Genomic DNA, 24,506 nt, shown 5'->3' with positions numbered 1-24,506 from the left:
CTAATTACTGCAGCAGGCAGTGATGAATCATACCTTCGCAAGCTTGCTGCCTTTTCAGTGCTATGCATGCATAATCAGACTCATTGTTTCGTAGCCAGTGAAACGTCTGCTCCAGCATGTCTGGGTCTGTAGGAGAGAGGTTTGCAGACCTTCCAGGCATAGGAACCGCAGCAGGTCTGTGCTAGTGCACAGGTGGAAGGGGGGGTTCTTTATGCTTTTGGACTTTAAGCTTCCTGACAGCAGGGCTGTGGCTTAGTCATTTTCGCCACGATGATGCGGATGAAAGCTACTCTTTGTTGAGCACCTACTGTGTGCGAGGCAGCGTAAAGGTGCTTTACGGTCCTAGCGCCATTTAAGCCTTCCAACCTCATGATATAGGTATTATGGCCCTCATTTTGCTGAGAAAACGGAGGCTCTTGGAACCCAGATCACGCAACTACCCAGCGTATGCTGGGCACCTAGCAAATGTTGGGTGTATGAACGAATGACAGCTGCGAGCTAATGAAGGGCGAGGAGAGGCCAAAGAGGAGAACCTGGCCATGATGGGCCAAAAGAGTTGGCCCTCCAAATTAAGAGGCTTTGTACCTTCCCAGTCACTCCTGTTTTGCAATTTTTAAGCTCCAAATTAGAGGTGAGGTCGGGGAGGGAAGGGGGTTGCAATGTAGGCAAATAACACAAGACACAGATGAGGGGATTTGTGTGTGAGCAGCAAAGACATCAGCTTGACTAGTCCTAAAAATAAAGAAATAAATACAATCAACGGGAAAACACTTAAGTGCCAGCCACTGCGCTAAACACTCCATTATCTTACTCACCCCTCGCAAAACCTCTTTGAAGTGAACCTTGTTATCTCCGTTCATGACAGAGAGAACCAGAGCTCAGAGAGTCAGGGAGTCTGCCCAAGGTCACACAGCTACCAGGTGGGCGAGGGGCGGCACGGGACCCCAGGGGCAAGCCTCACAGCTTCCCCGAGACTCGGCTGCTGTCTTGTAAACAGAAGCCGGGAATGAAGATTTCATTATTTATGCTTGAATTTTATTTCGTATGCGGTGGGAGGGAAAATGGATGATCTGCAGATTTCTTTCGTGCTAACAAAACCCGACAAATGGCCTTAGCCCAGGAAGAGATTCCAGCCCCATCGCTGTGGCGAGAAGGTCAGGCAGGAGATGAAAAGTTTCGGGGTCGCCAGAAATAACGCACGAGGAGCGATTCGGTGGCGGCAATCACATTTTCCAAAGCAGAATCAGCACACCGTGGCCTTTGTGTCTTCGTTCAAGGATCAGAGAGACTCCTGGAACTGGTTTGTGTGCAGGCATATAGCAAGACATCATGCAGTCGATCCTGCCGTAACAAGACATATGTGTGCCTCAGAGTGACTGCATCGTCAGAAATTGCACCATAAAGGGTTATAGGAGAACCGGGGTTATGGGCATAGCACTCAGAAACTTCATCAATGACACACTGGGGGGCGGGGGGGGGGAGACGAAAAAATCCTATCAGAAAAGGAGAGCGCAGTTTTACATATGCAAAACGGTTAGGAAGTACCTAAATCCCACCATAAATGTGGAACCTTACTGTGAAGTGTAAGATCACACGAATGAAGCTCTGTGTGCGTCGGAGGGGTTGCAGCTTGTGAGAAGCAGGGAAAGGAGGGAGGCGTGGAATCGTGTGGAAGGGTCCAACAGCTGTGGGTGGGCGTGGCACGTGTGGCGATTGGAGGTCGCCGGTCCCGGTTTGAGGGGGTCCCCAGTTTGCTCACTGCCAAGCAGCTCTGTGGAGCTGGGCGCCCTTTTTTTCTGCGTCCGCCTTAGTGTTTCTTGCACAAGAAGGCACTCCCAAGCACACAGAAAATTCGCAAAGCGGTCAAATTGTTCTGTCATCTGTCGATCTGCTGGGACCGATTTGCAGTTCAAAACCCAACGTTGTAGCAGAATTGTCTGTATATAGGAACAACATAACCGAATGGCTGAAACCCTTTCCTGTGGAAATGCGTGTGGCTTTCCTACCCACAGCCTTCCTATTCAGTTCTCCAGCAGCCGTGGGTCCCTGCTACGGACTGAATAACGTTCCTGTCCTCCCCGAATTCATAGGTTGAAAGCTAAGCCCCCATGTGGTGGTGTTAAGAGGTGGGGCCTATGGGGTGTGATTAGGTCACGCGGGAGGAGCTTAGGAATAGGATTAGTACCCTCCTAAGGGACCCCAGAGAGCTGCCTTGCCTCTTCATGTGAGGACACAGCAAGACGACCGCACCAGGAAGCAGTTCCTCACTGTCCCTGAGTCTTTGGGCACCTTGATGTTGGACTTCCAGCTTCCAGAACTGTAAGAAAGAAATGCTTTTTGTTGAAGCCCCTCTCTGTGTGATGTTTTTGTGAATAGCGGCCCAGCTGGCCCAAGACCATCCCTTGGTTCTAAAACCAGAGGATGGCCCGGGTCACCTCGAAGGGCTCCTTCTCTGATTTTTGGTCTCTCGTTGAATGGGCTGGTGGCCAAGTATGGCCCCCCGATCTCTCAGAGGATAACCCAAGTCACTGTGTTTTGTTTTGTGTTGTGTTGTTTTGATTCTCTTTGTATCCCTGGTTTTCCTCCTGGATTTTCTTTTCACGCTTCAGTCCTTCAGATGCTGTGACCTCTGGATTTTCATGTGTGTGTAAGGATGAGAGAGGAGGTCCGCTGGGAGCTCTGTGTGTCCTCAGATGGAGCTCTGTGGATTGGCAGTGTTGCTTTTTTGGGTGCCCAGGCGCGACTCAGCTGGTATTCTGGAACTTTCTAAATTGAAGGCTGTGTCTTTAAGAGCGGGCCTACTTCTCGGTTGATTCAGTTTGTGTGGAGAGGAACCCTTGTGTGTTTTGCCTGGGGGTGAATGCCTGTGTCCTGACCTTCTGCCTGTGGCCACAGGGTGGGAGTGGAGGGACCAAGTGCTCTGTCTACGGTATTTCAGAGAAGCTTCCTATTTTTCAGGGCTGCTTCTCCACTTAACATACGCCGAGTCCCGAGTCTCCGTTTTTTTTTTTTTGTAGCACCTTTTGGCCTCCTCTGCATAGGCACCATACCGCAGTACCCTTTATTTGCTTCAGCCACGAGTCTGTCTCTCTAGTCTGGCTTCTGGAGGTTTGTTAAGCCTAAACAAAGAAGGTTAGTGGTCGGGTCTGTATAGGGAGGTCAGGGCCACCGCACCAGAAAAGAGATGCTAGAACTGGAGTTTGAAGGATGAGTAGGAGTTCGTATCACAGATGAGGGGTGTGGGCTTTCCAGGGGGATGAAACGTACAGTGGGCACAAAGAGGCATCACAAGACGGGTGTATTGGGGGGGGAGGGGGGGAGATGGGTACTGAGGAGGGCACCTTTTGGGATGAGCACTGGGTGTTGTGTGGAAACCAATTTGACAATAAACTTCATATATTGAAAAAAATAAATAAATAAAATTGCTAGAAAGAAAAAAAACAACCAAGACGTGTGTATTTGTTACCGGTGTTATCATGATCTCTAACACAGGACACTGTGCTGGACAGATGGAGACTCTTCTGCTATTTGAAGGTCATCACGTCTAGCCTTTGTGGTCAGAAAGAAAAATAAAGCCGACACATCACAGTCTCAAGTGTTTGTGTTGGCGGCTGGTATGGTGACTGTAATCAGCGCTCGTCATATTTAACGTGCAGGGGACTTGGCCCGGGGGGGGGAAGAGTGTTTGACGTGGAATAGAAGAAAGGGGTTTATGGCAGGGAGATATATGGGCATTGACATCTGTTGGATTTGCAGATCTGCGTTCAGAAGGGCGGTTCACACCAGGAACATCCCTGCAGAACTGATGTGTTGAGCTCTCTCTCGTCCTCACACACCTCAATGCTATGTTCACATCAAAAGCCTATTTTGACAGTAATGGCAGAGCATAATCTGTTCAAAGGTATTGTGATGCAGCCTTAAGGAAGACAGATTTTTCTTCGCTCATTTTCTCCCCGTGATGATGACAACTTACGTCAGTTTACAAAGTTAGCACAGGACAGGAAAGATTAAAGAGGTGTAACAAAAATCTTCAATTCTTTCATTTAGAGGCAATCGCTGTAGACATTTTTCAATATATAAATATAAATGTAATATATATGTTAATTATAAACATACAGTATATGATGTTCCATGTAATGCAGAGTAATACATAACCTATATTATATACTACTACCTCGTACATTATTGTAATATTAACACAGTATTATTGATATATAAATATAAATGTGTTTTATGTAACACATATATGTTACATCAAATATACACGTACATATATATTTCTCTCTCCCTATTTCTGTAACTATTTATTAAATGTTTGTTTACTTTGAGAGAGAGAGCAGGGGAGGGGCAGAGAGAGAGGGAGAGGGAGAATCCCAAGCAGGTTCCACACTGTCAGCACAGAGCCTGACGTGGGGCTCGATCCCACGAACTGTGATGTGAGATCGTGACCCGAGTGGAAATCAAGAGACTGATGCTCGGCCGACTGAGCACCCAGGTGCCCCTCTGTGACAATTTACACTTTTTTTGTTGCTGCAGCACGTTATATCCTAAGTACGTCTGCGTCATTTGGAAACTCTTCGTGTACGTAGCTTTTGTGCGTGTGGCTATCGGAGACCACATTAAGCTTTCCTTTCTTGTCGGGCGTTTCTGAAGTGTCCAGCTTCCCGCCATTACAGACAGCGCGCCGAGGGGCAGACGTCGCAACAGGTCCTCCGTGCACGGTCACCGGGCCTGACGGCCTCCCCAGATGGACAAAGCCATCGTGCCAGGGGTTTGCTTGGACTCTCGGAGCCTCACTCCAGCAGAACCACCAGGGGGCGCTGCCCCCCGCCCTTGCTGGGAAGGTTGGGCATGAGTGGGGTCTCTTCCAGCCCTTTCTAGAGACGCTGCTCAGCCGGGGAAGGCTCTGCGATACGAGGTTCTTCCTTCCACCCTGTAGCTCCTAGTCCTTTTTGGAGCTGGACCTAGAAACGGCTGAGAGCTCTTTTTGCTGACTGGGGCGCTGGCAAGAATAATCCGGCACTTTGGCCTTTGTCACAAAAGGTAGGTGGCATGGAAACCCTGGGTCACATCCACGTCGTATTTGCGAGCAAAGAGAAGATCCTGACGAGCAGATAAAAATAAACGTTAAAGGTATTCAGCACAAATGAAGTAAGCCCCCATGATTTCTTTCCTTTGCTTTTTCAGTTAGGACCTGATCAGGATTCCTGGATTTCAGAGTCCATTACAACAGGGACGTGTAGGCAACTCTGGCCAAGAGCTGGCGTTTTTTTTCCACGGCAGAAGTGATTTCTTTCTTTCAATTTTTTTTTTTTTTTTTTTAGAGAGAGAGAGAGACAGAGAGAGAGAGAGAGGGCACGTGTACACGGGTGGGGGAGGGGCAGAGAGGGAGACCCAGAATCTGAAACCGGCTCCAGGCTCCGAGCTGTCAGCCCAGACCCCGACTCGGGGCTCGAACTCATGAGCCATGAGATCATGCTCTGAGCCGAAGGCGGATGCTTAACCAACTGAGCCACCCAGGTGCTCCGGAAGGGATTTCAATGAAAGAAGCTTAAGGATGTGCATCTGTGCCTCTCCGGGGAGTTTTCCTTGTTGGGGTGTGCTCCTGGTGTTCACGGGGATCATTTTTGAGGGCACGTGCTTCCGTGGGTCAGCGCGGCACCTGCCAGCAGACGGGCCTGCCAGGTTCCCGCGGCAAAGCCGAGGCCCTTCTCCCGACCCTTTGTTCTCTGCGCAAGAGGACGCGGTCCCCCCCCCCCCAAGTACAAAACTTGCACGTTGTTTAAAACGTCTCGGTTTAACTGCTGGTGGTTAGACTGACAGATTGGCCTGTACCTGCGTGGAGAGCACTCTGACCCGGCAAAACACTTCCGTGCTAAGAAGACAGAAAACTGTGGCATTGGCCATCTGACCCAGCAGGAGCCTGGGACAGATGGAGCTCAACTTGGAAGGTCTGCTGAAGTTTTTTTTTTTTTTTTTTTTTTTCCCCCTCCAGTTGTTGTTGTAGCCCCAGGAGCAGATACTGGCTCTGAAACCTTTCCCCTGGCTGGCTTGGCTGCCGCTGCTTCTCTGGGCAGGGGCCGGGAGCCAGGGTGTCAGGCTGACCGCACTGTTCTCAGGGGCATTAAGGGCTCCCCACGCGATCAAAGGCACAGCCCCAGGGAGGCGTCAGCCTCCGCGAGCGCTCCCACTCTGCTGGGTGCAGGCTGCTCTTGGCTGCTTTGTTTATGGGGCTGCCTGAGATGACCAGGTTTTTGTAAGGTACGGCGCATTGGCTTCGGGGAGTGCGGCACCCACTTTCGGGGGCGGAAGGGTTTGTGTTGGCTCGTTGCTTATGAGACAGACAGCACTGGTCTGTGGTCAGGAGAACTGGTCTGTGATCAGGAGAACGATGGCAAAGCATTAGCGTTTCAATAAGCCGCAGGTGCAGGTGCTCCGAGCAAAGTGCACTGTTTGGAGTGGCATCTCAAGGGGTCGTAAATGATTAGTTCTGCACAAGGTGGGCACAGGAGCAGCAGTGGGTGTAGTGAGGATATGATGTGCTAAAGATACCCTACATATCTTGTGTATCTTGTATACATACATCATGTATAAAGGTCTGCAGCACTCTTTGGGTCCTGCCTGCTTGTTTCCGGAGAAAGGTTTCTCAGTAGTTTGTTCTTCCCTGAAAATCTTGCCTGGCTTTCTTCTGAAGGTGCCTCGCCCCTATTCAGTTCTCACTGCAGCTGGAGGGGCCACGCTGCTTTGTAGTTCCCGTGGAGAGAGCTTGGGGACGTTCTCGGATGAAGCACTGTGCACTGTCAGCGGATGTCTCCAGGGCCGCGGTGGCGCAGCAGCTGCCGGGGGTGGGGGGGGGGGGGCAGGACGGGACGGCCGTGGTGGGACAAGTGAGCCCCTCGCCCCGGCTTTTCTTCCTTAAACAGCACCTGTGGAGTTTATGGGTTCCTCTAGGGAAAATCGGAGAAATCTACATTTGAATGGCGTTTCCTGCCAGGAGGACTGTCAAAGAGTTTATAGGAGACCATTCCGCGGTCTGAATGCGTTTATGGCCATATCATATATTGGGGGCCAACTGCTCCTACACCCCCATTCTTCCCTGGGGGAGGGCCCCAGCGCGCCTGTGGAAGTCACAGAGTGAGGCTGAAAGCGGCAGCTTGAGAGTGCTGTGCTAATTATGGTTTTTGTTGTTTTGGTTTTTTGACTCCATTTTGGACTCAACTCGAAATGTCACCGTAGTTGTCCGGTGGCCGAAGGATTCTTAAATTTTGCTGTAGGGAGATTGGAGGAGGAAGGGACAGCGGTTCGTGGCGGCTCAGATCAGAGCTGGAGTTTTGGGGGGGTTCTGATACGACTTTGGGGGGGGGTGCTGTGTCTCTGTGGCCGGCGGGGCACATCCGGTACCTTCCCTTGAGGCCCTGAAAGCTGGGCAGGAGTCAAGGGGAAGGCTGTTGCCTGCAGGGACGGGGGGCCTGCGGTCCGAGTGTCTGGGGTGTGCAGGAGTGTTGGGGATGGGGCGCCAGCAAGGGCGGGGCTGGAAGGTCCCCGGCACTTGGGACGCTGAGCTTCTGTTTTCGGCCCTGAAGTCACCAGCCTCCCCCTCCTTCCTCTTGCACGTGGGGCCGGTCTTTGAGTTGCGGTGTATATTGCAATACTGTCCTGTAGACCATCCTTAGGAAGCCTCTCTGAAATAGAGCCTAATCTACGTCTGCGCAGAGTCCTTTCCTGCTTCCACAAAGCTGGTTCTCAACACGTTGGCTGGGCTTAGTCTGAGCCGGCCCCTCGTCACCCCTCTACCCCTGACCTTACATGCCCACGTCTGGAAGGACTTGCATCCCCCAGGTGCACGACGGCGTGTCCCCCTGGGCCAGGCGTGGGTGCGCCGTCCACCTTCTGCCCAGAGTGCCCTTTCGCCTTTGCCGCAAACTGGAGCTCATCATCCTTTCCGACGCAGCTTTCCGAGGAGGCCCTTTGAGACCGACCTGAGAGAGAAACTCCCGCTCTCTTCTGTCTCCGTTGAAGCCACCTTCTTGCCTGCACCCTTGCTAAGGCGACCGCCTCCCGGGGTCGTGGGCTCATTGTTTTCCTGCTCTTCCTGTTTTAGTTCACGTTCGCCCTTAGCTCCAAGTGAGAAGGCAAGATTTCTACTATATAGCCAAACTTAAGCTTTCACTTTTAAGGCTCAAAATCATGATTCTGGAAGGGGGGGGGGGGAAGTTCACCTTTTCACAGAGGAGGCACAGTAGGGGCCACGCTTGTCAGTGTGTGGCTCAGGGCAGACCCAGCTGCCTCAAGTTGGTGCTGAGACCCCGAAGGCCTCCAGCTGCGTCTTCTTCCGGAGGCAGGGGTGGCCTGGGTGCGGGTGGCAGGGTCTGTAGCAGCCTGGGGTGATGAGCACAGTCAGCCACCGCTTCCTTGCCAGAGACCTGCTCTTTGTGAGAAAGCGCTCTGGACTCTGTAAGGGATGGAGAGCTGAGCGAACTTGGCTGCTGTCTGCAGCAGCTCAACCCCCCCCCCCCCCGCCACCCCGAGGGGGTGGGAGACGCGCACCCTGTGGTCTTAGGGGGGTCAGCACCCGGCGGGGGCGGCAGCAAAGTTCTGCGGGTGGCGGAACAGAAGAGGGAGCGATGAATTTGGCTCAGGTGCAAGCCAGCCGAAGGGGGAACAGGCCCCCACAGGGCCCTCCAGCAAGCAGCGTGCTCATGAGGAAAGAACACAAGTGCACATCTTGTACTTCGATGTTCAACAGGGAGGGCTTCCTCCCGACCCCGCTCGGAATAGAAAGCGGTGAGGTGAGTCCGGGTAGTCTCCGGGGCAGTAGCTAATACGCTTTCTGGAACTGTAAGAGCAGTGGCATCCCCTGGTGGGGGGGGGGGGGGCTGAAATAAAACCTCAGGTGTGCTTATTTGGTACAGCTGGGGTTTCAGATTCTGCACCCGACGGGTGCAGCTTTCAGACGGGACTGTGCTGCATTTCTGTACATTCCTCGCTGTGACCTCCTCCCCCATGCCCTCTGTTTAGGAGGTATTTTCTGCTCTGTGTGTGTGTGTGCGTGTGTGTGTGCGTGCGTGCGTGCGTGTGTGTGTGTGTGTGTGTGTGTGTGTGTGTGTGCAGTGTCCCAGGGGAGTAAAGAGGTGACTAGTTCTTGCTGTCAAGGAGCTTTTAATTTTTTTTTTAAATTTATTTATTTTGGGAGAGAGAGCAAGAGAGTGAGAGCAATGGAGGGGCAGAGAAGGAGGGAGAGAGGGAGAATCCCAAGCAGACTCCACGCTGTCAGCACGGAGCCCGGCGCAGGGCTCGAACCCATGAACCATGAGATCATGACCTGAGCCGAAATCAAGAGTCGCACCCTTAACCGACTGAGCCCCCCAGGTGCCCCAGGGAGCTTTAGGTTTGGAGAGAAGGAGGATGAGACACACAGAAATCACGTACCTGCTTGCGCTGGCGCATTTCGGTCGGTGCACCCCTGAAGGAAGCCAGGAGCCTGATGACTTCTGCTGGGGTACAGTGAGTCGAACCAAGTCCACACCTCTGGTTGGCGTCTAGAAATGAGCGCCATGAGGGGTTAATTTCCATTTTACAGAGGTGACATCCGTGTGTCAACTACCCTCTGTATATTTGTTTATTTGGCCCTCCCTTCGGCTATGGAAGGCAGTTCTTCATGTTACAAGCGAGGAAACGGTGGTCCAGAGAGGTTAGGTAACTCACCCAAGGTCACACAGCTTGAAAATAGCACAGCTATGAATTAAGCCTCTGGTGGTCCTCTTCCAACGTACATGGTTGTTTTTTTGTTTTGTTTTGTTTTGTTTTGTTTTTGTTTTTTACCAGCTAGCAGGCAGGAGGGTTATGAATGCTTTGTAAGGCCCACCTTTGAAAAATTGTTGGAAGCTGGTAAAGTGGAACTTTACTGAGAGGCTTATGATAACTGAAGGGGAGCTGCAAGCCCTTCTCTGAGAGCCCTGCTGGTTCCCATCTAACTGGACAGCATGACGGGCGGACTGAAGGGCTTGTTCTCAGCACATCGTGGGCCTCCGGTCTCCGTGCAGAGGGACTGAGCCAACAGCGTGTGCCCTGGGCGTTTGGGAGAAGAGCCGGATCGGGCACGTGTGCAGCAGGCGAGGTGTCGGCTTTATCCTCATGAGCAGCACCCAGGGGTGCACAGAGCTGGGTGTGCTCTTCGGGACCGTGAGCTAGCCCATTCTGGGAAGTCCGTAACATTTGTTCACAGATTTGGGCTGTGGCACGGGCGCCTCCCTACTTGACAGAAAAGCAAAGTGGAAAGTGCTCAGGAGGGAACGGGGAATAACTGGGGGCCCAGAGGTTAGCCGGACACACACGTCTTCGGGTTCCCCGGTAAGTGTCAGGAGCCTTTTAAGATAAATGGATTTTCTGCCTCTCGGGCAAACCTTCTGATCTTCTCTTCTGCAAGGAAGAGAGAAAAGGAAGGAAGAACAGAGAAGCAGTCACAGGCTGAGCCGGAATATTTTTCTTTGAACGGCTGGAGTTTGAGTCTCCTGCTTTAATCTCCAGGGAACGGCCAGTCGGGCTGACAGGCAGACACTGTCCAGGCCCCGGCCCGCCGGCTGCTGGCCCCTTGTTTGCTTTGCTGCTTCTCGAAGTGGTGGTCTGAGCGGTGGTCTTTCCGCCCTCCTCCCTCCCGCAGACCTGTCTTCAGGCAACATTCTTAGAATGCTCTCGGTTTCCGTTGTCTGGCTAGAAATGTGTCTTTTTTAAATGGGGCTTTTCATTCACTGAGGCTTTATTTTCTTGTTCTGGAAGCCCTCCCCACCCCTCCTCGCCCCCCTTTGGTCAAGCACCTTTATGAAAGAGCCCAAGGCAGTTTTTTTTTCTTAAGCCAAAGTTCCAGCGGGGCTAGACAAGTGAATGGCATGAAAAAACCCCCACCAACTTAAAAAAAACAACACTCTCTTTTCTGAAGTCACCGGCTTCATTTGAAAGCAAAGATTGTCCTACTTCGGGCCATCGTTGGACATTCTAAAATCGTCCAAAATGTAGGACCTGGGACAAGTCACTTAATCTCCCCCCGCCCCGTCTCAGTTTCCTAAAGTAAAAAGAGAATCATGCCGTGTGCCTTTTAGAGCCGTGATGAAAGTGAGGTAAAAACCGAGCAAAGGGGCTACACAAAGTGGCCCTAATAAACGATAGCCGCTGTTTCGATTTTTCCTATGTTCCTGGGGCTTACGTTGCTAAAGGAAATAATAAGGACGTGAAACCAACAAAGGCTTTAGATCTCAGACCCCGTGTCCTCACCTGCAAAAGGAAGATCGTGCTTTTGTCGCAGAGGTGTTAGCACACAGCAGCTACCAAACAAGTACTGCTTTTCTCGTTTTTCCGTTCAAACTTGCGTCTCTCTCCACATATGTATTTATTGATTTATATGTCGCATACACGGACCGCGGTGTATGGTATATGTTATTTACATTCCAAAACATAGACTGGAAAATAATGAAAAGGATGAGATGGACTAGATGAAAACAGAAGTTTTTTTTTTTTTTAAATAGATGAAATTTATTGTCATATTGGTTTCCATACAACACCCAGTGCTCATCCCAAAAGGTGCCCTCCTCAATACCCATCACCCACCCTCCCCGCCCTCCCACCCCCCATCAGCCCTCAGTTTGTTCTCATTTTTTTTTTAACATTTATTTATTTTTGAGACAGAGACAGAGCATGAACGGGGGAGGGTCAGAGAGAGGGAGACACAGAATCGGAAACAGGCTCCAGGCTCCGAGCTGTCAGCACAGAGCCCGACGCGGGGCTCGAACTCACGGACTGCGAGATCATGACCTGAGCCGAAGTCGGCCGCTTAACTGACTGAGCCACCCAGGCGTCCCTGTTCTCATTTTTTGAAAACAGAAGTTTTTTTTTTTTTTTTAAATTTTTTTTTTCAACGTTTATTTATTTTTGGGACAGAGAGAGACAGAGCATGAACGGGGGAGGGGCAGAGAGAGAGGGAGACACAGAATCGGAAACAGGCTCCAGGCTCCGAGCCATCAGCCCAGAGCCCGACGCGGGGCTCGAACTCCCGGACCACGAGATCGTGACCTGGCTGAAGTCGGACGCTTAACCGACTGCGCCACCCAGGCGCCCCTGAAAACAGAAGTTTTGATGTTTTCTGTTTTTGTCCCCATTGTGGATATAACGGTGTGATGTAGGCGTACTGTAATAGGGACCTTGCACTGTCGTGTGGTTCTGGGAGTAGAGGCAGAACCTTCTATGAGTAGCTGCGGGATGTTAAGGGCTCCCAGAGGAGCCCAGGGGGCAGCCCAGATTCCCACGTGTCTGCAGTGCTCAGTCCCGCGAGGCTGACTTCCTGGCTTTGTCCTTGAGAAGTTTACGGGAATGCCATAGCTCTCTGTGAAGTTGGGAAATGCCTTGCCACTACTAGAGAAGGTTCTAGAAGAGAACAGTAAGGCAGACTTATAACCCTTAAACCGAGGGTGTCTGAGATGTCCTTCCTGTTCTGCTAACTGGATCTTCTTCACACCGCTCTGCTTGGAAGATGTTCTTTGGGGATGGGCTTTCAAGGCCACACAAGGTAGTAGCTGTGTGTCCTTAGATACCTCTCCCAACCTTTCTGAGCTTCAGTTTCTTCATCTGTAAAATAGCGATGAAGTAGGGCCAGAACTAACTGCCAGATAGGATAGTTGCTGGGATGAGACGAGATGACCTTGAGGAAATGCTTGGCAGCTTGGCCTTCCGTTGCTCTTGGCCCGTCGTCCACCACGGTTTTCAGTGGCCATTCTGCTGAGATTCTGCGTGATGTCTGCTGTGCATTTTTGTGCTTGCATTTTAGTTTTTAACATAGCCTTCAGTTTTTAATAAGTGTGAATACGAACACAGTGTAAAAAGTCATTATGGGGGCGCCTGGGAGGCTCAGTGGGTTAAGTGTCCGAGACTTCGACTCAGGTCATGATCTCACAGTTCGTGGGTTCGAGCCCCACGTCGGGCTCTGTGCTGACAGCTCGGAGCCTGGAGCCTGCTTCCGATTCTGTGTCTCCTTCTCTTTCTGCCCCTCCCCCTCTCATGCTCTGTCTCAGTCTCTCTCTCAAAAAGAAATATAGCATTTAAAAAAACAAGTCATTATTATAACCTTTAAAATGAAAAACACCTATTCCCACTCCAGGTCCTGCTACCTAGAGACAACTGTCTTAACTTTTTAGTTTTTCTTTTTAATTGTTTTCTGGAATTTACTGCTTAATTTACAAATAGTAACGTGTGCTGCAGTTAATTTCCAGACCATCTTTTCATTTCACTTTCATTTCACTTCACTTCACTTCACTTCACTTCACTTCACTTCACTCCACTCCACTCCACTCCACTCCACTCCACTCCACTCCATTCCATTCTGACTGTGGCCTTTCAGGCCTCCTTCCTTCTGTCCCTAAAACGTACCCTCGCATGCACGCTCCACTTCCCTTTACCCATCCTTCCAAAATCATTCTATCGCAAACTTTGAATCTGTACTCAGCATAGACTTATAGCTACAATTAACTTAAATTTCTAATTCCTGTGCAATATCTTATTTTTTGTGCAGCCACTAATTGTCTCAATTTTTGTTTACTTGAATTTTTGTAGACCTATCAATAATTCATCCTGATCTGATAGAACTACTTTTCAAAAAATTTTTAAAGTTTATTTATTTTGGGGGATGTGGAGGGGCAGAGAGAGTGGAGAGAGAGAATCCCAAGCAGGCTCTACACTGTTAGCATAGAGCCCGATGTGGGGCTTGAATTACTGAACCTTGAGATCATGACCTGAGCCAAAATAGAGAGTCGGGCGCTTAACTGACTGAACCACCCAGGCACCCCTCTGATAGAACTTCTAAAGCTCTTTTCAACATAGTTCAACACATCAGATAATCAGATCTGTTTCATTGATTTTGTCTCGGAGATGTCCTTTTCCAAGCTGTTGTCCTTATCACCTTGGGAACTCCTTTTCTCTCCTTGTGCTGGACCCTCTGCCCTGGGTCTCATGTCTTCACATTGGTGAATATTTTCTATTCCCCAGTAGCTTCTGGAGAAAGAATAGTTGGGAGATACGGTTTTTTGTTTGTTTGTTTTTGTTTTGTTTTGAGATGTTGAATTTCTGAAAATAGTTTTATTCTACTCGTACTTTGGGTTGTTATTTTAGTTGGGTATAGAATTCTAGATAGCACACCATTTTCCCTCAGAATTTTTAAGGGCATTATTTCATTGTTTCCCAATTATCACTGTTGAGAAATCCAAAGTCATTCTGATTATTTTCAATGTGGAATGTGCCGTTTAATTTCTTTCTGGATCTTTCTTTGGGATCCTCTCTTGATCCTTGGTGTTCTGAAATTTCATGATGATGCTCCTTTTTCATTTATTATGGCGAGCCCTTGGGATTTTTAAATCCAGAAACTTAAATTCTTTGCTTCTGGGAATTTTTTTTTTTTAGATTATTTCTTTGGGAATGTTATTCCCTCCTTTTTCCTTGTTCTCTTTTCCTGGAACTCCTATTAGACCATGGATTTATTCTCTAATTTTCTTATCTTTGTGTCTTTATCTTCAATTCTGTCTTGTAGCCCTCCCAGTAAAGTTTAAGTTTCTATTACCATTTAAATGGTTTATAAGAGTTCATTTTGGGTTTCTGCATTCTTACATTTTCTTTTCTAAAGATTGCATTTCTTTAGAGCAGTTTTAGGTTCTCAGCAAAATTGAGAGGAAAGTACTAAGTGTTCCCATATACTCCCTGCCCTGACACATTCCTTGTTGACCAGTACAGCATTCTGTTCTTGTTTTGTGGATACAGTGTTCCTCCGAGGATAGGAATTTGTGGTGGGTGTTATCCTTTGCATTTTTTGTGTGCTGTCTTTTATTTGTGCGTTTCTTCTGGTCTTGACCTTTTATGTTGAAGGAGTTTCTCAAAAGCCTCTGTGATGCTCATGGTCTTTGGATGTCTGCTCGTAGTTAAGGATCAGGTACAGGAGCTTGTGTGAAAGTTGCCATACACAGGAGGTAGCTGGGGTGGAGGGGGGTGTTCCCTTGTGGGACATGATTGGATGTGGATCTGTGGCATCGGGGGTACCCCCAGTTTGCAGTGTCTGTCCATCCTTAAGCCCGAGTGTCAGCATTTTGGGGGAACCAAATCGGGAAAAGGAATGAGAGGGGAGGGCACCGTAGACTGAACCCGTTCCTCTTTTCAGTCCCGCACACCAGTTGTCAGCTGTATCCTGGAGAATCTCTGTGATTTTTTTTTTTCTTGAGTAAACCTCCAGGGTCTGGTGGAGACAGGGAAGAGGCTGCTGAGGGAGGGGAGGGGGGAGGAGAGTGGGGAGGGATTCTCCTCCCCCCGGCCCCCTCCCCCAGCCAGGTCTTCAGCCCCACTTCTCGCTGCGTTGCCTCCAATTCCTAAGCCTCTTCTGGCTTCTGCTGTGGTTTGAATTGGTGTGCTTCCCAGAGGATGCCTTAGTTCTTCCTTTGTTTCAAAGTCTGTCTCCACTTCCGCTTTGCATCTTCTAAACTGCGTGGCGGCACATTTTGTCTGCTGTCACTGGCTCTCCTTGCTCTGCGTGTGTGTGTGGGGGGGGGGGGTATGTTTCTGGATTCCTCGCCTACTCCTAGTGAAGTTTGGGAGGAAGTAGGGATGATGTGTGTATTCTATCTGTGCCCTTTCGCCGAAGCCGCCTCTGTCTCTGTCTTCGCCTGTGATCACCCTTGATCTTCCTTGATGGCTCCGCCCCGTGCTTGTTCTCACTGAACTTCAACCCAAACTAGAGCTTGCTGCTCTAACCGGATGCTCTCAACGACACTGCTTGGTTTACAGGTGCCAGGGGAGGAGAATGGCTTGGGATGGGCGTCTCAGCCATTGAGAACGTGCCCAGATAGCCCGCCTTGGTGACTCCAGACTCACTGGAGATCAGTCTGCTTCATTCATCTGGTCAAGTTCGTAGGTGCTCCTGGGGTCTGATGAGCCAGTGGACGTGCAGGACTAGTTCTGGGACTGGAACTGACGTAGAACTGACTCTGTTTGAGGCTGACTCGGTGAAATAGGGCCCACCAGCCATCCAGCGGCGTTCCTGGGGTACAGAGTTTTCAACTTTTTGTGCGTTAGTCTTAAAAAACAAGCAGATGCGCAAGGCCTCCCGTTTTATCCAAACATCTCTCTGTCTGATTGGCCGGCCTAAAACGCCACGTTCGTCACCATAAATCCCTAGCTCTGAGGTTTCAGGGACTTATCTACGAAAACGATGTCCGATTTTCACCCTCAGTTTTGATTTTCCTCTCGCACGGTGCCGTCTTGTGAGCCATTTACTACTTGGAAGATCAACTCCTTTTCCGAGAGCCTGTCTGTCTTCATGGGGCTTTCCTTTCCATGTACCCTCTTGTCCCATTTACTACTTGGAAGATCAACTCCTTTTCCGAGAGCCTGTCTGTCTTCATGGGGCTTTCCTTTCCACGTACCCTCTTGTCCCTGTCTTAAACATCTTGCCAAATCCGTCCCACCAAAATACCCTCCTCTTCCTTTTTGAGTACTGGCCCCTGGGGCCAAGTTCTCACTGATTCCCTCCTGACGCCTCACGCGTTCTTTGTCACTTGTCATTTCCGATCTGCAATTCTTCCCGGGTGAATATTCAGATTTAGCCAGAAATGAATGCTCGCGCACTGCCTGCCAGGTGCTGTGCTAGGCACTGTCCACGTATTCTGCCTCTCTTACTCTCCAAAATGACCGGCCGGTCAGTGCTTCAGAGTGCCCATCTTACAGATGAGAACACCGAGGCCCAGTGAGTCAAACACTTTGCTCGGGGTCACGCATGCGCTGCCCATTCTGCCGCAGCCAGGCTCCTGTGCGTTATGGCAAAGGCCGCGGTTCAGGGCCTGGGGTTTGAGGAGCGTCGTGCACCCGCATCGGGAGGAAGCGGGCCAGGCCTTGGAATGCAGGCAGTGGAGGGTGGTGTGTCCAGGGTGTGGAAGAAATCCCTGCAGCTTGTGGCCCGGGGTAGCTGTAGCAGGAGGCTGGCAGAGACCTGCACGGGGAGGGAGCAGGGAGAGGCCGCAGCCCCGGGGCCCTTTACCCTGTCGCCTGGGGTGGCGGGAGATCTCAGCTTTTGTGTTTGACCCTGAGCCAAACTGGGGCTCTCCAGTCCCCCCACGAGGGGGCCGGATTCTAACACTTCTAACAGGCCAGAGAGCTCCAGCTGTGTCCCCACCTCAGCCTGCTGTGTCCTCCCCTCCCAAAGCCTCTCACCTGGCAGGTGGTTTTGTCTGTGAGCTGGAGCTTTGCCCTGGGGAGTTCCCACCCCGTCCAACGGTGCTCCCCCGGCTACTGACGACAGGGCCACACGATTTTCCTTCGATTCTCCGGGCTCCTTCTCCATCCTCATTTGCTGGCGTTTCCTTCCTAGGATTTCAAATGCATCATCCCACAGGGCGCGGGGTACATTTCCTCTCCATTTGCTTCTAGACATTAAAGCTTCCATGTGTGCGTAGGGCGGTAAGTTTCCAGTTTTCTGACTGTGAAACCTTTTCTGTGCCGCTGTTCCTGGCTCATTTGTGTTTCTCCCCCTCCCTCCTCCGTGTCCCTGCCTGCTCCTTCTCCCCCACCCCACCCCAATTCTCTTCTTTTCTTTGAACAAGAGTTCCTTCAGGTGAGTATCCCCTCCAAGACTTGGATTTGCCATCTTTATTTAGAAGGGGCTTCATGCTATCCCTCCCCTGGCCACCGAACGTGCCTCGTACTCAGTAGCAGGACAGTGAGTATTCCTTTCCCCTCCTCCTCGTGGCTCCGTCCACGTGAGGCATTGATCTGTGATAGCCGGTGGAATCCTCTGGGCTCCGAGCGCCTGTCCCCTGTCAGGTGAGCAGAAAGGGGCCTTGGGAGGCTGGTGGGGTCTGGACGCCTCCATCGTGTTCTTTGGATCATCGAGCATGGTTCTGTAGAGACGCCATGTAGAAAGGGATGGGCTCAAATCTGCTTTCTGTGTGCCTTAAGCTCTTCAGACAAAGATCTATAGAAACGGGCATTTGTGATGTTATTCACGGGCAGCAGCTTAAAAATTTTTTTTTTTCAACGTTTATTTATTTTTGAGACAGAGAGAGAGAGAGAGCATGAATGAGGGAGGGGCAGAGAGAGAGGGAGACACAGAATCGGAAACAGGCTCCAGGCTCCGAGCCATCAGCCCAGAGCCCGACGCGGGGCTCGAACTCCCGGACCGCGAGATCGTGACCTGGCTGGAGTCGGACGCTTAACCGACTGCGCCACCCAGGCGCCCCGACGGGCAGCAGCTTCAAACAGACCACCCCGATTCGAAACTAACGCAAGCGTCCCCGAATGTGGCCAGTAACCCCTCCTTTGTGTATCGAGGTGTGCGTCGGGTCAAGGAAGAAGGCAGACACGAGGACCCTGGAGCCCCTTCCGACCCAGACGAGTGGGCTCTTCCGGGGCTCTGGCAGCTGACCTCTTTCTCTCTCTGGAGTGCCTTCTCTGTGTCGGGGGCTAAGTCCTGACGCAGTCCTTCCGATGCCTCATTGCCCCAGGCTGGAAGCAGGGGCTGACCAGGGGGCCCTGTGGTTAGGGATTATTGCTAGAAGCAGGAAGCGTTTAATGGTTTTTATGTACTTTTAGTTGGAAGAGGAAAGGCTGGACCTTCCTTGCAAGAGAGGCAGAAAATCAGTGTGAGTGTTTGGCCCATTTTGTCCTCAGGAGGGAAACCAGAGCCCTCAGAGGGGCACCAGCGGCCCCATCTTGAGATGACTTCGCCGCCCAAACAAGGGAGCATTTCTTACACATGTCCTGAGTCAGAGTGATTGATGTGTGCGGTCGTGCCTGGCTTGTGAGGCTGGTCTCACAACTAGGGTTGCATCCCTGTGATGAAGCAGGAGCTACTGTCCTGTGGTCATGTTGACGCTATTTTGGGGGCTGTTTTTTAAGTCAGACGCTACTTTGAAAATCAACAGCGTAGTAGATAAGAAATACATAAGGATAGAGAAGAACCGGGTAATCTATCTCCTTTTCTCCCTTAGAGAGTTTATACATCTCTCTTCTCATAGTCATAGGCTATTTGTAAAAATCCATCGGGTATCCATTAAAAAGAAACCTGTAGGGGCACCTGGGGGGCTCAGTTGGTTGAGGCGTCTGACTTCGGCTCAGGTCATGATCTCCCAGTCTGTGGGTTCGAGCCCCGCGTCGGGCTCTGGGCTGATGGCTCAGAGCCTGGAGCCTGCTTCCGATTCTGTGTCTCCCGCTCTCTCTGCCCCTCCCCCACTCATGCTCTGTCTCTCTCTGTCTCAAAAATCAACAAACATTAAAAAAAAAGAAACCTGTGACATTTTGAAAGCAGAGTTTCTAAAGGCCACAGTCATGATTACAACCCAATAAAAATTACAAATAGTATATGGCTGACCACCCCCAATCGTGGCTATTTAGAAATTAAACATACATTCCTAGATAATTATCTGATCAAGGAGGGAATCGAAAGGGAGATTGCGAGGTGTCTAAAAGGAGAACACTTTATACCAAGCCCTACGAAGCCATAGCAAAAGACGTGTCCAGAGGAAAATATGTAGCCCGAAATGGTTTCATTATTAAAGGAGGTGGAAAATAAAGACAGTAACAAAGTGATCATTTTAAGCAGTATGGAAACAGTACAACAGATTAAGCCAAGAGGAAACAGAAACCTAAATTTAATGCCATAGAAAATGAATGGCAGCATGAGGAAAGAATATAAATTTAAATGCTGGTCTTGGGAAGCACGAAATAAACACAGAGGCTTACCACGTACGATCCGAGAGAGGTGTCTGAGCAAATGTCCGCACCTTCACGGAACGGAATATGAGGTAGCCGTGACCTTTATTTTCAGAGCATTTCTAAGAGCATTGAATAAAATGCTTATGTCAAGGGAAAAATGCAGAATCAAAAATGTCGTCATTGAATATGTCAATGCCATCTCCCCTCTTACCCCCCGCTCGTGAAGAAAATGAAGTCCGGAAAGAGTACGTCATCCTAGCACAGTGGGAACGAGGTGTCGAACACGCGAGAACCTTGAGAGCATTGCGCTAACTGGAAGAAGCCGGTCCCCAAAGATGTAGACCAGAGGGTTCCATTGTTGCGAAACTTGCACAGTCAGCAAATCTGCAAAGTCGGAAAGTAAATTAGTGGCTGGGGGGGGAGGGGGAGGGGTGGGGATTGAGGAGTGACAGCTAAAGGGTATGAGGTTTCTTTTGGGGGCGATGAAAATGTTCTACAGTTGATCGTGCGACGTTTGCAGCACACCGACTAGATGTACACTTTAAGTGGGTGAATGGCATGGCATGTGAATACTATCTTAGGCTGCCAAAAAAAAAAAAAAAAAATCACGGTGGTCATCTTGGGGAATGGGAAAAGCAGTGATTTTCCTATGGTTTTTCCACCCTCTTCTGGAATTTCCAGGTTTCCCAGATTTAAGTCTGCACGACTTGGGCAATGGAAGTATTGATAAACTACAAAAACACTTTAAAGGGAGAATGTTAACAATTGGCCTTTTAGCAAAAAAGGGCAATGTTGGGAGAGCTGCTAGCCCGCCCTCCGAGAAGGTGAGGGGAGGTCTTGGAATCCTCAGATCTGGAGACTAGTTGCCACGGGTCACGGAATTGCCAGCTGCCGTCCCGTGCGTTAAGTGGTGCAGGGCTGTTCTGGAAGTCGAGGAAAATAAACCATCGTTTGTCTGAGCTCTCTTGGCGGGGGTGGGGGGGGGGCAGGATCACCTCTCAGGGAAAAGCCGGGGCTCTGGGAAGCCAGGGATGACGAAGAGCCAATTTCTAGTAAAATATCCTAAGAGGTGTCAGACTCTGCTATCTGAGTGCTAAATTAGAGAAAGCTTTTGCTTATCTAACTTCCTGTAAACGCCCGGCCGTAGCTGCGGCTGAGAGCCGCCCTCTCCTCTTTGCTGAGCGGGGGATCCACGGCCCCTTCAAGCGGTCGACCTCTGCCTTTGGGCTTCGTGCACAGGGTCAGCCTCTTTAACTGACACTGAGATGCCCTTTTAAACAGCAGCCTCCGTCGTCCTCTCTAAAGATGGGAAACTCGTACGCCGGCCAGCTGAAGACGACGCGGTTCGAAGAGGTCTTGCACAACTCCATCGAGGCTTCGCTGCGGTCCAACAGCCTGGTGCCGAGGCCCGTCTTCTCCCAGTTGTATCTAGAAGCCGAACAGCAGCTCTCCACGCTAGAAGGTAGGAGATGCCCTCGCGTCTGTCCTGTGTTGTGTGCAGCTCCTGTTGCAACAGAGCTGGAAACGCTTTCCTCCCCTGTGTGCAAAATGTTGAGTCTGGCGGAAAAGAACTATTAGAAAAAGTTGCGCATACACTTGAACTTGGCTGAAAACAAACCAACCAACCAAACAATGATAAAGTTTCAGCCGGAAAGTTACAAGGAATCAAATTATTCACTGGCTAACGGGAGGGAGGAAGAAGGCCGGGGAGGGGTATCCTGGAGTGGTTGTTACTTAGGCTCTCATCAGAAAGTCACTTGGTAAGTGAGAAATTTTAACATGCTTTGGCCCTCAGTGGTCTTTTTTTTCTCTCTGCCTCGGGACTCACGGCCGGCGGTATCTTTGCAAACTAGTCTGGGTAGTTTTTGTGATGGCAGATGCCAGAGCCCTCTAGAAACTTCTGAAAAGCCAGGAAAACACACCCTGATGAATGGAACGTGTGCCAGAAATAAATGCATAAATCATACTCAGGCATGGGGACAACTTTAGGGTTTACTTATTTATCCGGAGAATAAAATGGTTCTGTTTCTCAATCTTTGATTTGTATCTTTTTTTTTTTAAATTTTTTTTTAACGTTTATTTATTTTTGAGACAGAGAGAGACAGAGCATGAACGGGGGAGGGTCAGAGAGAGGGAGACACAGAATCGGAAATAGGCTCCAGGCTCCGAGCCATCAGCCCAGAGCCCGACATGGGGCTCGAACTCACGGACCGCGAGGTCGTGACCTGGCTGAAGTCGGACGCTCAACCGACTGAGCCACCCAGGCGCCCCTTTGATTTGTATCTTTAATAGCCATGTATTTTCATGGCAGAAGCAACCCCACGGCAATTCATAGGGTGAGACCCTTACTCTTACGGAAGTCCTTTTGGTCAGTTTATGCCTTCTGCTTGAAGACTCAACTTAGATACCGAAGGGGAAAAGGACTGTTGTTTACAACAAAAATGAGTCAATTAAGAAAGCACGCAGCCTGCCAGGTCCCCTGGATTGGGGTGATCACGACGTGTGTGGGTCGGCATCAGTGTGTGTGTGTGTGCATGCGTGTGCGTGTGTGTGTGTGTGTGTGTGTTGACAGGGTGTGGGGATGGCTGACCAGGAGGGCTGCACCTGAGGGGAAAATGAGGCACAGAGTGGCTTGTGTAGTGCCTGATAGTTATTCTCGCAGGGAGGCGCTCCCTGGGTCAATCTTTGAAACATCTTACAACATTAACCTTGCAAATAGCAACAGTAAGGACCTGAGAGAGGGTCTGGGAGAAACTGGGCTGGGCTCAAAAGCACCAACTAGGGAAAGGGCCGATTGTCTGCGCGTGCATGTCCTCCTGGAGGGGAGGCGTGGCTGCAACATGGTGGGGGGATGAGAACTCACTGGAGGGTGCCGGCTGCGTTTTTGGCCGGCTCAAAGACTTCCGTGAGGCATACACACGTTCAACGGTCATCCTTAACGGCCTTCCGTATCGAAAGGCTGCGTTGCTAATGATAAATTGACGATGGTCCCGACAACTTAGTTTGCCTGGCATCCTGAAATCTGCAAAGCGCGTTCACCTCCACCGTCTAACGTGATTGAATCCCACGGTTTGGGAAGATGGGCGCTGGGGTTGCCTGCAGTGTTGAAGGAGAGGCTGGGGTTGCCTGCAGTGTTGAAGGAGAGGCTGGGGTTGCCTGCAGTGTTGAAGGAGAGCCCGAGTCTCACAGTTGAACCCTTAACTCTGGCAGCTCTTTGATGAAGAGGGGGCAGATAGGGGGTTAAGTAGACGGGGAGGGGGGGTGGAGATGCTCACCTGGGGAGAGACCGGAGGTTCCCCAGGCAGCTTCTCCTTATGCCCCAGATCTCCACGGACTACCTGGGAGGCTGCATCTCGGACATTCTGACTTCTTAGGATGTCCTCCCCTGCTGATAGGGCACTGGGCATGGGACACTTTGCAGAGACAGCTTTGAGCCTTATGCTCCTCCCGGCCTCCTGTGTTGAGGGCTGGGGGCCGGCTGTAGTGGGCTTGCTTGTTCAGCCCAAATGTTGAATGCAAACCAGAGCAGACCCTCCAGCTTTCCCTGTTTGTCCCGCAAACAGAATAGAGAAATCCTCCCAAGGTGCAGGGGCCTGGGAGTGGGGGGGGGGGGGGGTAGGGGGAGGGGGAACTGGTGAGAAGGGGAGGACACTCTTTTGAGTTTGCTGGGTGTCACAATAAACTGAGCACACAGCTCTGCCCCTGGTTTCTGCATCATAAAACCTGGCGTAGACGGCCTGTGCTGGCGACACCTTGTTTTATAGTCTGTGTGTCTGTCTCTCCCCCTGGGTCTCTTATTACTGTCCTTCCTCAGACAATTACATTAAAGATGGTTTTTATGACCAGGGTGCCGGTATACTAAACAGCCCTCGATCTGTTAACGTTTTCTGTATTTGTGAAGGTGATGCAGCAGGGGCCTTTGTGACTTTGTTCCCCGGCGTTAGAGGTCTTACCACTTCCTCCCAGGGGAAAACCCTTTTATTACGTGTTGTTTGCTGTTTTTAGAGAGAGAGCAAACAGAACAGATACCAGCATTTTGAGGTAAGTATTAATTAGTTAAACAAGACGCAGGTAATTCTTGGGATCCCACCCACTCAAAATGTCCTACAGCTTCTTGCCACAGAAAGATGCAATGAGGTGGGAACGTTACAGTGAATAACAACCCCCATGCTCTGCAGAGTGAAGGTGGTGCAGTCGCATTTCTGGATTCCAGGGTTTCCAGCGTGAAGGTCCTAAGGTCCCCATCCTGTTGGTTTTGTCTGTCTGAGGCCGTGTGAATGCCCTCCTCCCTCCCTCCTCCTGCCGGGAGACCTTGGCCAGCAGTCTGGTCTGGTCTGGTCTGCTCCCGGCTACAAGCTTCCTCGCCCTCGCTGCTGCCCGACTGATCCCATCAAAGGCCCTGGGATGTCTGCTATAGACCTTTGACCCTTGAGGGCAGCTTTCTTATCTGCTGGATTTTGAGCTCTTTCTTTGACTCTCGGAGGCTTAAGATGCCCTTCTTTCATTCTTTCTGAGAGTCTGAATTCCTGTTCTTTTTGGCTTAGCAGAATAATGTGCACACAGACATTCCTGGGTGCCCGAGCGCTCCAGTGGCTCCGACTTTCTTGCCCCCTTTCACTCACTTGGTTGGTGTCTTGGCCGTCCCCTCCAGGAGCCCCCCCCCCCCGCCCCTTCCCGGGGGGGGGGGTACTGGCTCAAAGAGCAGATGTGATTGTGCAGGAGAGCCTTCTGTGACTCCCTCTCCTCTGGTGGTTACAGGACAGTCCCAGCCCCCACGG

The 24,506-nt window shown here is 50.6% G+C and overlaps 1 protein-coding gene across 15 annotated transcripts in view; it reads left to right on the top strand.

The window, feature by feature from the left end:
• Positions 1-24,506, top strand: part of GREB1 (growth regulating estrogen receptor binding 1) — a 145,225-nt gene that overhangs the window by 47,238 nt on the left and 73,481 nt on the right. For 3 of the 15 annotated variants that reach the window (XM_023252098.2, XM_023252095.2, XM_045054940.1), the window contains exon 2: positions 21,010-21,190. In XM_023252098.2, coding sequence (XP_023107866.1) covers positions 21,034-21,190 — 157 coding nt within the window. In that variant the 5' untranslated portion in view covers positions 21,010-21,033. Of the gene's footprint in view, positions 1-2,187; positions 2,320-4,506; positions 5,044-5,811; positions 5,952-6,074; positions 6,262-7,435; positions 8,790-19,954; positions 20,128-21,009; positions 21,191-24,506 lie in introns of those variants that run through there. The other 12 variants (XM_045054937.1, XM_023252096.2, XM_023252099.2 and 9 more) reach the window with 12 other exon arrangements.

This window comes from Felis catus, chromosome A3 (genome assembly GCF_018350175.1).
Source record: "Felis catus isolate Fca126 chromosome A3, F.catus_Fca126_mat1.0, whole genome shotgun sequence".
NCBI classification, from domain to species: Eukaryota; Metazoa; Chordata; class Mammalia; order Carnivora; family Felidae; genus Felis; species Felis catus.
Note: the sequence above shows the minus strand (reverse complement) of the source record. Positions and strands in the feature narration are given on the sequence as shown.